At 46.4% G+C, this 14,013-nt stretch overlaps 1 protein-coding gene across 3 annotated transcripts in view; it reads left to right on the forward strand.

The window, feature by feature from the left end:
• The window catches only part of LOC144755184 (caspase-7-like), a 236,097-nt gene that overhangs the window by 150,477 nt on the left and 71,607 nt on the right, over positions 1-14,013 (forward strand). For all 3 annotated transcript variants that reach the window (XM_078643844.1, XM_078643842.1, XM_078643843.1), the window contains one exon: positions 9,689-9,827. In XM_078643844.1, the coding sequence (XP_078499970.1) occupies positions 9,689-9,827 (139 nt within the window). The remainder of the gene's footprint in view (positions 1-9,688; positions 9,828-14,013) is intronic.

Genomic DNA, 14,013 nt, shown 5'->3' on the forward strand with positions numbered 1-14,013 from the left:
TTAATGACTCTAGGCTCAGGGCCGCTTGGGAGTAGGACCTGGGTGGGTCCATCTCTGATGATCAGTGGGCATATTGCTGCAGGACCACAACAGACGTCTCTTTGAACAGTCGTCATAAATTGCTTCAGTTTAAATTTCTTCATCGGATGTATTTCACTCCGGCCCGCGCACACAGAATTGACAATTCCCGGCCTCACCACTGTCGGAAATGTCTTGCCCCCTTTGCTGACTTCGCACACCTATCCTGGACTTGTCCCAAAATACACCAGTATTGGCTAGAAATCCACTCCGCCTTGGGTGATATATTGTCCATGCCTCTCCTTCCTACACCTGAGATTGCGCTGTAGGGGTATGTTGAGAACTTCCCTAGGAAGATTCGTAAATTAGCGTCGCTCGGCTTCCCTTTGGCCAAGACGGAGATAGCATTGCTGTGGGGCAGTAGGCGCACCCCTACTCTTCGCTCCTGGTTAAACAGTTTAGCGTTCAGCAATGTGAATTGCGAAGAGTTCAGTACCTTACCCCCCACTTCTTCCAGGCCAACCGATATCTGGGGCCCGTATAGAGATTATATCTCCCGGCACCAGCCAGCCCAGAATTCTCAGTTACTGTCCGGCATCACCCCTACCGGAGTGGGATAGTTCCCCACAGACTCTGGGATGAAACAAAAGGGAAATGATGACATCACACCGTTTGGCTTTTGGTTTTTGCTTTTGATAGTATCTATTGTTTGTAGCTGTGTCACGAGATTGACCTTTCATTAAGTATAGTACATATTGTTGTTGTCAGTACTCATGTATCACATTGTTTTTTTATGTCCTCATAATTTGTGTTCATATTTTATTGATATGCTTTTCACAATCTTTGCAAATGTCATTTGATGTTCCCATATTGCAATCTCATTGTTGTTTTTTTTTCTTTGTCTTCATGCAAAATGGAAAATAACGTTTTAAAAAAAAACAACAAAAAAAACAATTTACAAAAGTACAAAATTTCATATACAAGTGAAATTCTTTTTAGATTCTATTTTATTAATGAAAGTGCATTTTTTTCTTTATTTTCTTCTACATATCTGTTTTATTTTTTTATTTTTGGGGTATAAAAGCAATTTGAAAAAGTTGTTTTAACAAAAGTATAAGAAAAAGAATCAAATGCATCAAATAAATGTTTTTCACAATTGTAAAAAAAATAAGTATCTAGACAATCAACTTGGCCTTGATCAAGAAGCAGGGGTGCATTTGGCAGAGGCCAGGGAGCAGTACAGTGTTCTCTTGAAGAAGTTCCTGTGTCATAGTTATAGGGAGAATATCGTCCGGGCCCGTAAGGGTAAAGCGGGACGACTGCTGGTGTGGTTGGTATGACCATTGCGTAACGGGTCTCTGATTACCCAGGTGCGTTTGCCAGACGTAGGGCTGGTGTACTCCAAAATGGATATCAATACCTTCTTCCGAGACTACTATACAACACTCTTTGGGAGGCAGGCTGAGGATCCCAAGGAGACCACGGGGACCTTTCTGAGTGCCTTATAATAGCACAGACTTTCTGCGGAGACTACGGGGGAGTTGGGAGGCCCAGTCATGCCACAAGAGATTAAATGCACCATACGAGATATGGCACGAGGGAAAACTCCAGTGCCGGATGGCCTACTGGTGGAGTTTTACTCTACCTTTGTTGGAGTGTTGGTGCCGAGACTGGCAGCATATGCGCCACCGCCCTGGAAAAAAGAGCACTCCTTGCCACCACTAGGGATGCGACGGTGATCCCCCTCCCTAAGACACATGTACGAGGAGCACCTGTCATGGCATATCAATCATTGTCCATGCTGAACATGGACTTTAAAATTTTAAGCAAGATTCTAGCAATGCGACCACTCCCACACCTGCAAACGCGGCTGCACTCCAACCAGTGCGGATTTATACCACAATGCATTACCTCTCTGCGCCGCCTGTATATGTTAATACACACTCCTTCTTTGCAGGGTGAGGGTATTATGGGACTTGTGTCAATATACCTGGTGTTCGACACAGTTAGCTGGTCGTACTTGGAACAGATCATGATTAAAATGGGTTTAGGAGCAGCCTGGGTGCAATGGGTGTGCCTGCTCTACACTGTCCCTACTGTCAGGGTAAGGACGAGTCTTTGTATTTCCAGCTCCTATGAGGTTAGTCGAGGTACAAGGCAGGGATGCCCATTGTCTACACTCCTGTTTGCGCTTGCCATTGAACCTTTGGCGATGTTATGCAGAGAAAGAGGCCGGAGTAAAGGCATTGAGTTGGATAGGACTGAGCATATTATTCCCGTGTATGCTGAAGATTTGCTGTTATATGTGTCAGAATGGAGAATGATGTACCATACATGTTACAACTGCTACAGGAGTTTGGCAGGGGTTCAGGGCTGTGGATGATTCTGATAAAGCCCTGTGTCTTTATCTGAGAATGGGGCTGCAAGACCTCATTCCTTAGGACCAAGCAACTTGTGTGACCCCCCACACCCTTCACTATCTGCGGATACAAATTTACCACAAGCTAGAGAACATGCAGGAGGGTAACCTTGGTCCTGCGATGCACTCATTGCATAGTTGTGTGGCCTTTTGGCGGGCATTAAAGATTTCCCTTATGACGCGAATTGCACTCACCAAGATTATTATGTTACCCCGGTTGCTTTTTTACTTCACTAATCTTTCTACTTTGAAACTGGCTGGGTGGTTCAGACAGCAGGACTTGCTCCTCCGATAATTTGGATGATGGATGCCATTGTGTGTCTTTGGATGTCCTTAAGTGGCGCATCTTAGAAGGGGGATAGGTAGTACCGGATTTTGAGAACTACTATCTAGCAGCCCAGTTGCAATGAATCACCAAGTGGCTAGATGGAGTGAATTAAATTTGACAAAATTAGGGTGACTTTGAAATGAGCCTAACCCGGGGCGCTGCTGGTGCAACACATGCGGAGCGTACCAGGAAGAGGGAGAGGCAGCTTATTATTATCTGCGGCTATCTGCGGCTGTCTGCTGTTGGTGGCAATGTGCTCGACACATGAAGGATTGCCCACCATATGCCACTACCCTCCCACTGGTGGGGCTGCCCCACAGTGACCCCCAACCTCATTCTCGGTGGCACAGATGGCGAGCTGAACGGAGGCAGGACTGTTATGGTGGATGACTGTTATGAGACCTCAACACTGAAATTCTGAATGACTCCTATGGCCTACCCCTGGGGCAGTTCCCCTGTTATGAAGTGATTGTTAGGACCTTCATGGCTCTTCGGGATAAGGGGTTTGATGAGCCACAGACGCATGAAGTACTCCTGCTGATGTTGACCACTGGGACTGTGAGGCACATGTTGAAGTGGTTCTATGGTACCCTTAATGGGATGGTTAGGATACCACTGCATGCACTATGGACAAAGTGGGAGGAGGAATTGGGTAGAGACATACCGGAACTTGGAGGGGTGAGAATGTAAGCGTATCCACAGATGGTCTCCTGAAACACGCAACTTGGATGTATCCTATTCAATTATCTTCATCAGACATGCCTCACGCATAGGAAACTCACACAACCATTTATGATGGGGAGGGCCAGGTGCGGTCCTTGATGTACCGTAGAGGAGGTGGATTTTTGCCACGTGACCTGGTCTTGTCCCTACACCTGAGATTTTTGGGCAACGGTGATGCTGATGTTGGACAAGACACCTCACTGCAGTTTGATCTTCACTTTGGAGATTTGTTTACAAGGGTCCTTCCCTAGGCGAAAAACAAAGAAGGTGGAGAACCACATAATCGATTTGGCACTGATATTAGCCAGTGTACTTTTTGTTCTTATTGTTAGTACTGTGCCCCACTGTGTTTATTGTTATTACTGTGCCCCACTGTTTCTTGACATTGTTAGTTTTCCCCGCTCCCCCCTCCCGCCTTTCACGCTCCCGCCTCCCCCATATAATGCCAGCTGCTGCGTGGTGAGCACGAGCAGGACCTCTGACCACGGCCAGGAAACTGCACTCTCTCCCTGTAGCTCCGGTTTGCCGTGCTGTGCCTCTGCCAGGCAGGTAGTGGTTCAAGCCCAGGTTTGCCTCCTGTGTTTCTTCTCGCTTTTTCCTTCCACACAAGTACCCTGATTGCCTGTTATACTTGTTGCACCTTATTCCAGTGTCTTTTTTGTTCTTATTGTTAGTACTGTGCCCCACTTTGTTTATTGTTATTACTGTGCCCCACTCAGTGATAGAAGTGGGCGAGGACGGAAGGGCACGGCGTGCCCCTACTTCTAAAAAATTGTTCAGTCCGTTCCCCTACTTCTTGCTTTCAAAAAAGCGTCGCGGGACGGCAAGAATAGTCCAACTTTAAAATGATAACTTTTTTCTTTCCGCTTCCGGGGCTGCTCGCACTTCTCTGTTGTACTCCAGAGGCTGCAGCAGCCCCCGCCCCCCCTGAGCTCGCACAGACCGAGGGCAGGCCATTGTCATTCCGATTGAGGCAGATTAGCCCCTTTAGAATGACAATGCGCCGCCCTCTGCCTTTAACATATCAAGTGCCCCTGAGATCGGAGTTGGTGATTAGAGAGGAGCTTTCCCCAAGCAGAGTACTGTGGGGAACTTGACACATTTGTCAATGTTGTACACGGAGGAGCAGTGACCACAGTGACCGGACAGAAGAGGCGACAGGAAAGGAGAGGTACTAGGGCAGGAGAGGTGTCGGGGCAAGAGAGGTGACGGGGCAGGAGAGGTGACGGGGCAGGAGAGGTGACGGGCACGGGGAGGTGACGGGGCAGGGGAGGTGACGGGGCAGGAGAAGTGACGGGGCATGAGCTAGAGCAGTAACCGGGCGTGAGCGGTGAAAGGACAGGAGCGGTGAAAGGACAGGAGCGGTGAAAGGACAGGAGCGGGGAACGGGACAGGAGCGGGGAACGGGACAGGAGCGGGGAACGGGACAGGAGCGGGGACCGGGACAGGAGCAGGGACCGGGACAGGAGCAGGGAACGGGGCAGGAGCAGGGAACGGGGCAGGAGCGGGGAACGGGGCAGGAGCGGGGAACGGGGCAGGAGCGGGGAACGGGGCAGGAGCGGGGAACGGGGCAGGAGCGGTGAACGGGGCAGGAGCGGTGAACGGGGCAGGAGCGGTGAACGGGGCAGGAGCGGTGAACGGGGCAGGAGCGGTGAACGGGGCAGGAGCGGGGAACGGGGCAGGAGCGGGGAACGGGGCAGGAGCAGGGAACGGGGCAGGAGCAGGGAACGGGGCAGGAGAAGGGACGGGCCAGGAGAAGGGAGGGGGCAGGGGCATTGACGAAGCAGGAGTGTTGATCGAGCATGAGCAGGAGTACTGACTGGACTGGAGCAGTGAAAGGGCAGGAGCAGGCGTTTCCCAGGGCGACTGGAAGGGTAGGGGGCCAGTTTAGTTTGGGGGACCAGTTTTGTACAAGTGCAGGAGTTTTAAAAACACTGCAAAGTTCTTTGTATATTCAGCAGGTTTCGGTCAACAATACAAGTGCCAAGATAACTTTGGTGATCAATGTACCTGCTGGAGAGAGATGGGAGCATGTTTTGTCTAGTGGCTGTTTTACTCATCTAAGGTAGCACAGAGGCGTGATATGCCTGCTGCAAAGAACATGTACCATGCATATCAAAAAGCAATATGTTATGTGCATAGTTCAGTGGGTACTGCTTTGTGTTCACTTCCCGAATGAAAAGACACTTGAATACATATGGCCTGGCAGTTCGGGCTGGACTGTTCACATTGGGCGCAGGATCAAGACTGATTTGCATATGGCTCAGTCCAAACTGGAATGGCATGGTGAGCAAAAAACGATGGATTTAAGCCCAGATCTCTGAACTGGGGTGAATGTATGACATTGTTCTGCCTTCTGTCCGTCAATTGTTCTTTTTGCATTTGTCACCCCGAGTGGGACAGGTATGCTCAGACAATAGTCCCATGCTCTCCATGCCACTGGAATCAAGCTATCCTGGCTGATGAGGGCTGAAAGCCCAAAACCGGTCCTAGGATGCTTGATTCCGGTCCAGGGAGGACCTGGCCTGGCAGTTCGGGCTAGACTGTTCTCATTGGGTGCAGGATCAAGACTGATTTGCATATGGCTGGGTCCAAACTGGAATGGCATGGTGAGCAAAGAAACAATGGATTTAGGCCCAGATCTCTGTACTGGGGTGAATGTATGACATTGTTCTGGATTCTGTCCACCAGTTGTTCTTTTTGCTTTATTATGATTGAGCAGCTAGCTGGCGACATGAATATGAAGGAGCCTTTGTGGGTTTCCTTGCGTCTAGATTCTCCTGAAGAGTCCCTTTCTCTTCTGAGCCCTGCTTAACACGTGTGTACATAAGGAGCCCTGTATTCATGACCTCAATGTTTGAGACAAAAATAATCATGGATTTCTGAACAATGAGAGTAAAAGCATTAAGGTAACATGTTGTTCCTGCTTATATTTCACATGCTTTACATAAACCTGTATTCCCTATGCGTGTTTGCTTTTTCCTCAATTAAACCTCAAATAAACATATCCATTCTTTTAATTAAATAATGTTATAAGCTGTAACTGGTCAGTGAAATGCTAAACGTACTAAAAATTGGTATGTTTTGCTATTTCTAGCCACACCCGTGACTCCGCCTACTGATTCAATCTTCGGTTATTCCCGCCCCCTGATTCTCCACCCACAGTTCCCCTACTTTTGTTTTCCCACTTCGACCACTGGCCCCACTGTTTCGTGACGTCTTGCCCGTTTTTCCAGATAGTTTTCCCCGCTCTCCCCTCCCGCCGCTGCTTCCCCCGCGGCCCCTCCCCTCTGCCTTTCACGCTCCCGCCTCCTGCCTCCCAGCTGTGCCTCCCTCCCACCTCCCCCATATACTACTGGTCGCTGCGCTTGTATTTAGGGAACATCTCCAAAGCAATATAAAACTTCTCTACAATTGTATCTTTACCAATGCCTGGAAATGCCCAGAAATATTATCTAACTCTATCATTCTTTTGCAAGTGCAGGCTACAGTGCATTGGACCTCCCTGCTGGGATAGGGCACCTGTATGGCCAACATGATGGCCTGGAGCCTAGTGTTGTAAGCCTTCCTTCCTTCATGCTTAGGGAACGCTGTTCAAATCCTGCCAGCCAGACAACAATAACATGATGCACTATATCAACAGAGTGAGAAGTAAGGAGTCTTGGAATCTGTGGTGGTTGGTTCACTTTTGGGGGGATTTTCCTTGGGGCTGCACACCCTGAAGGACCCTTCAATGTGCAGGAGAATGTGCTGAGTCACCTCTCCCTGAAGGACCACGAGTGGGAGCTACTCCTGGGCAGAAATACGTGATATTCCTCAAATTAGGGTGACCGTTCATTAATCTTTTCATCACAACCCAGAACAGAAATTGTTCTCAGTTGTGAACAATACACTTCTGCCTGAATGACTTACTGAAGTACTCCTGAAGGTTCGGATGGTCACGGGTATACTATATTCATTTCCACTGATTCCACTTCTTCATGTGTGTCATGACCAGAGTACAGGACTGCGCAGATTATCCACACACCTGCTAATTCCCTATTGCTCTCAACACAGTTTGTTCTACTGAAGTTGTGATATAGGCCAAGGGGTAAAGGGGCTGGGGAGGCAAAGAAACCAAAATTAGCCTGAGAGTGCAGGTACACATGTTAGAAGCCCACCACGTTCTGTAAAGTAAGGAATGTATTAATACCACAATAAACACTTATCAGTATTCACAATAACACAAAAGCAGGAATAGTTACTACCTTATCCCTGAGAGTAACTTGGATCAGGTGGAAATGGAAGATTGTCTCAAGCTTGCAGGACCACAATAACTGGACAGAGTTAAGTAGCAAGCAGTACACAAGAGCCCAAAATGCAACTGAGGAATCCACTATCTATGGTGTAATGATGGCTCATGGTATTAAAAAGGTGGTGGCCATTTTGAAACAGGCAGATCTCTTTCGATCCACAAGACAGAGAGCGCAATAGACAAACAATCTCCATCATTGTCCTAATGACCATTACTCTCATGCCCCAAAAACTGGCAAAGAAGGAAAAACAGGCTGCACGTTTTTGCCAGCCCTGGAGTCCCTAGGATTCACCATGTGTCCGGACAAAAAGGCCCTGCATAATAAGAAGGCAAACCAAGGACAGCTGATTTTCATTGCCCCAGGCTAGACGAGGAGAATCTGGTACGCCAAGCAGCAGTCACTTCGTATTCAGCCTCCTCTCCCACTCCCACAAAGGATGGATTACCTATTATATCATATGTCAGTTCAGGTCAGGTCCTCCTCCACATTCCCCCAAAGCCGCTGCTGCACTCAGGGAGTATGAGCGTTGCCATCTACAGTCCTTTTGTCTGCATTCTGGAGTCTAAGTACCACAGCATTCTCCTTCAAAGGGACGCACTGTAATACGGCTTAATTAATTACCTTGAAAATATTCATCCTTATGTCAATTGACTTCAGTATGGGAGGGTCGGTGAACTTCAAGCCTTTTCATCAGATCACCATTCAGAGTATTCTTCCCAGACAAGATGATTCTTTTCACTTACTTATCTTTTCTACCAACAGCTGTATCGATTTTTCATGTGGGTGAGTCCATCACGCTCCTTCTTCCCTCCTCATCGTCCCACTAAGAAAGAGGAACGGCTGCATAGTCTGGACTCTGGACATGCAACTTCCTATTACATCGAGCTCACTTGTCAGAACAGAATTTCCACATTTGTACTTCACCTGAGCCAGGAAAGGTACAGCAATGGCCAAACACACATAATGTGGTTGGTCATTTTCCGGAAACCATTCTCCACTAGGGCCATGGTGTCATCTACCACCCTCACCAAAATTGTTCCTGTAACTGACAACTGATTGTCATCCAAGTGGTCACCCTTCTATACTTTTGCCTCACAGGACAAGAATGTGGTGCTGCATGATTTCCTTCATTAAACATCGCTACTCAGACCCACCACTGGGAGGGGATTGCTTTGAGATTCATTCATACAGTAAGAAATCTGCAGCAACATGTGCCCATTAAAAGAAAAAGTTATTTACTTTCTGTAATTATATTAATGGTTGGCCTCATTTATTGCTTGGTGGATGACTATCCTGCCTGTTTTACTACAAATACCATAGGATATAATGCTTTTGTAATAATAGGGCAGGATACCTGTCACATTTATTACAGAGTAGCCTGTCCACCAGAGTCTAAATCAGGCCCCTAATCTTCCTGCTGATACCTCACCACCTCTACTCATCTTCTATGAGCTAGTGCATTGATTATTTAATAAGATTCATAGGAATGAAGACATGAAATGTGATGTGCTTAATGATGTTGCTAGTGCTCTCCTGGTTCCTCTCCACATACCTTGATGGGGTGAGAAATAAGTGCCAGAAGGCGATGCTAGTCAAGCAGCTGGCACCTATATAGTCCAATGTATTTGCATTCGGTGAATGGAGCCCTGGTTGAAGCAGCGTGATGCAATCTGGCAATGCCGGAGAGCTATTGCTGGGGATAAAGTTTCTAGAGCCAGTCTAGTGTCTGGAGGATATTCAAAGGTGAGGTACCTATAGAAAGATTACGTATCCCCCCAGAAATATCGTTACAGAAGGTAAGTAACCTTTTCTTTAGCTAAGTAGCATGATTTTTCTTCATTATCCACCCTATTGATTATGTTTCTCTCAATTAAGATTGTCCTTTTTGGTTTTTTAATTGGCCAGGCTTGCAGAGGAAAACATTTGGATACAGGGTTAGAAGCTGATGCTGCATCTGGCAGTGACTCAGACGATGAAGGCACCAGTCCTAAAAACAAGATTCCAGTTGAAGCTGATTTCTTGCTGGCTTATAGCACAGTGGAAGGTAATTGCAGGTTTCACTCTGTAAAAATATCCTGTTGATCCTTTTGAGTCTAGGGAGGTGTTTTTTGTCTTTTCTTCTCTCCAAAGTGTCCCTTTTTGGTGGGATTGCAAGAAATCAAAAAAGCATAACCTGCCATTATTCCATATAAAAGAGTAGGGCTAGCCCGTATACCTCTCAAGCTGGGTCTTAGGCAGTTCAACCAGGAGCTGGCCATGACGTGTGCCTGCAGTGGAAAACCTAAAGATGTCCACAGCAGACTGAGGGCACAGTGCATGGGCTCTGGTAATGCCCCACACCTGGCCCCAGAGTCTGCAAAACCCTTTTCGCATGGTCGCCGTAGACCTAATGTAGTGAAGTGGATTTTGCAAACCCGTGGAATTTTAAGGTTGTTTCATGGTGGCTGGAAATACTGCACTTCCAAGCAGGTGCAAGTAGTGTCTTACCAGTGTCACTCAATATTGTCATCTCCGGCCACTCTCAAGCATTAAAATACTGTATAGATGCGCAGCACCATGGATGGCTTGTCTGAGACATTAATTAAATATGTCCTATATCATTGATCAAGCAGCTTAATTTACATAAAATGTGTAAGGACTGACTAGACTAGTTGTACAACATATTTGTAAACTATTTCGTTTTCTTTCCTTGAGAACGTTAAGACACATACTTTACACTTGAACACATCTGTTAGATCTTCCTTAATTTGTAGTTGAGTCTAAATATTATGAGCAAGTTGCTGGGCAACGCCTGCAGGGGGAACTATAAGCGAATTCCTGGGAAACTAATTACTACAGAAATTACATCTGTAAAAATCTCAGAAAATTTGAAGACAAAAGTAAAATTATAATATGTTAAGTTATAGCATTGCACCAGCATTATAGAAAAGTTCATTGATATCCACAAATGCTGCAATTTATTAGCCAATATCTCAGATGCAGCAGAGTGCATACTTCCACACTCTAAGATGTGCCCAAGACCAGGCAAAGTGTAGGCAAAGTGTAGCATGCAAGCATAAACATGTCCTCTACACAAGCCGAGAGCAACATTATTTGAGGGTAAACTTCCATCTTAAAAAGACAAAAAGAGTTATTTATGTGCAATTTGCATGGGACATAGTCTTCTTTAACATTATGTGAAATAACTTCAAGGAGACATACTACCACTGACGGCTTTTCTAAGCAGACCACTGATATTTTCGGGGCATTTATCTGAGAACATAAACCACACTTCTATACGAGCACAAGCGAGTCAGTAGGTGAATTTAAAGTTGTGAAATGTAAGATGAAATCCTTTGATACTTCTGTGGTTTATATATATATATATACCACCACAGAGTGAACTACCATCTTTATTTTAATTATTTTTGTGTGTAGCATGAATAGTTCGAAGGAACAGTGGTTTGCTTATCGAAGAGAGATAAGAAGTGTGTGCATGTATAATGCAATGGAAGCTGTTCATACATGGTGAATACACCTGGGGCCTCATTTATGAGGCCTTGCGTGAGTTTTGCGCTTCCGATGCGTCACTTTTTGTGACGCATCGGCGGCGTAAAACATGCCTCCTGATGCGCGCTATTTACAAAGTGACGCATCTAAGCAGATGCGTCACTTTGTAAACCCCTGCGCTACATTATACCTGCGTCAGGTATAATGTATGCAGAGGGGGCATTCACCCGCAAAAAGCCTCGTAATAGTGACGCAGTGAAATCTATGAGATTTCACTGCGTCACTTTTAGGATGCTGTTGCGTCAAAATCTTGCGCCTGCCTCACAGCAGGCGTAAGACTGACGCAAGCCCTTTCACATGGGGCTTTCCCCATGTGAAAGGAAGCATTGCTGGAGTTGCGTCACTTTTGTGACACACTCCAGCAATGCGCCACTTTTGCGCCTACAGATACGTCAGAAATACTGACGTATCTGTAACTCCTTGCGACATGATGCGTCATATTATAAATATGACGCATCAATCATGTCACAGGGAGAGCGCAGTGAAAAGTGACGCATCGCTGTTTTCACGCAGCGATGCGTCACTTTTCATAAATGAGGCCCCTGGGACCTTATGTAGAGTGTAGTGGTAACAAACAATCTTGTAATTAGTAAAGGAAGTGGGATGACCACCGATTAAGAATTATGCAATGGAATTCCCTCCAATATAAGGATAGTGATAATTTGTTGATGTGTTTATTCATTATATTTTATAACGTGGATCTAGATGCATTGGCAGCAAGATCACTTCACAAGTGACCATTTAACACGAAAAAATCAACCAGCATTAGGATAAACATTAATACAGACATGTACATTCCTAATGCCGTATTTAGAATTTGATGGATGCAGAGCATCTGTCAAAAAAGAAGCAAATGTCCCGTCTGCCCTATTCACAGTGTATAGGGCCTCTATGCACTCTGCGTGTGGGGCAGATAGGGCATCCACCATTTTTGGGCAGATGTCCCACATTCGCCAAATTCTAAACAAGGCCTATAGTTATTTAGGTACATCCTGAAGAGGAGACATTTTATGAGTTTCGGTCGGAGCTCTTCAGGTAGGTGATTCATATTTTAGGAGTTTGATATGACAAGGACTAAATCAGAGTTTTAGATTTTTTTCTGTTTTAATGACTTTTGGAAAAAGGCCGGATGCTTCTGGCGTTGTTTCTTTTAAAAAAAAATGTAATCAGCAGTACATATACCTCTACTCCCACGCCCACCCACCCCAAAGTTATAAATCTCTGTCACAATACGTAACACACTGGTTCAACGTCCACAGATTCAAAGTACAATTATCTCGTTGTGTCCCACCCGGAGTCTTCCTGGAGGTGCTCTTGTGACCGAGCAGCCAGATATTTAAGTCCCCTCCCTCATAACCCCCCCGTCCAATCCATGGTAGTGCCGCCACTTGGTCCAGACCCTATGGAATTTCTTCGGGCACCCCCTTGCTTTATAAGTCACTCTCTCGGCTGCCATGTAAAGGTCCAACCCTCTTCTCCATTCCTCTAATCCTGGCGACTCCGGTGACCCCCAGTACTTCGCTATATCTCTTTTCGCTACCACTAGTGCTAGTACCAGGAAGGCGAGGAGTGGACGCGGTAGGTCCACGTCATTGGTCATACCCAGTAATGCCAGCTTGGGTTCCTGTTGGAGCGGGACCCCCAAAACCTCCCCCAGTTCTGTGAAGATGTGTGTCCAGTAATTTTGTATCATGTCGCATGTCCATATGGTGTGATAAAAGTCTCCATCATCTTGGCGGCATCTAAGGCATTTTTTGTCCTCTATTTTCCCCATTCTATGGAGTCGCACCCTATCGTAATAGGTTCTGTGAAGCACATTAAATTGAATAAGGCGTAGTCTAGACTTAATTGCCACCTCCCGGGGATGCATTAGTACTATGTCCCAGTCTAGGTCATCCATGCCTCCCACCTCCGTTTCCCATGTCTGTCTAAGCTTCGCCAAATCACCTAGCATGTTGTCAGTTAAGATTTTATATGTGAGAGAGACCGCCTTCCCCTGGATCCGTTCCTGGAGGAGCCGTCCCTCCAGAGGTGCATGCTCCGGGATGTCGCTTAGATGGATATTCTGGGCCTGCCAAGCATGTCGCAGCTGCGTATATTTAAAGAGCTGTGAGTGATGAAGCCCAAATTCCGTCTTTAGGACCAAAAAGGATTTCAGTTCCCCCTTGGCAATCACGTCCCCTATGGTGGAAATACCTATGTCATCCCATCTTCGGAAGCCTCGTAGTTTATTTAGCTCTGTTAACCACTGACAGTGCCATATCGGTGTTTGCCGGGTGGGCTTCTTCTCCCATCCCATGCGTTTTGTGGCCTTAGTCCATGCAAGTAACGTAATAACCGTCGCTGACAGGAGCGGTTCCCGTCTAGTACCCCCATAAAGATAATATAGTAAGTTCTGCGATGACATTTTAAGCCTTTCTAGGGCATAAGTGGGATGATCTGCCGGGGCATGTAGCCAATCGTTAATCGGTACCATGTGTTCTGCCCAGTAGTAGGCCTCCAGGTTAGGGAGTGAGATCCCCCCACTGTATTGGTGTCTCTGGAGAGTAGTCAGGGCCACTCTAGGTTGCTTACCCAGCCAGAGAAAAGCCCTCAGATCCGAGTGAATTCTGGCTATCAACATTGCAGGAAGCGGATAGTATTAGTTCTGTAGGGCATATAGATACTTGGGTAGGATAATC

Source organism: Lissotriton helveticus, chromosome 5_1, assembly GCF_964261635.1.
Source record: "Lissotriton helveticus chromosome 5_1, aLisHel1.1, whole genome shotgun sequence".
Taxonomy (NCBI): domain Eukaryota; kingdom Metazoa; phylum Chordata; class Amphibia; order Caudata; family Salamandridae; genus Lissotriton; species Lissotriton helveticus.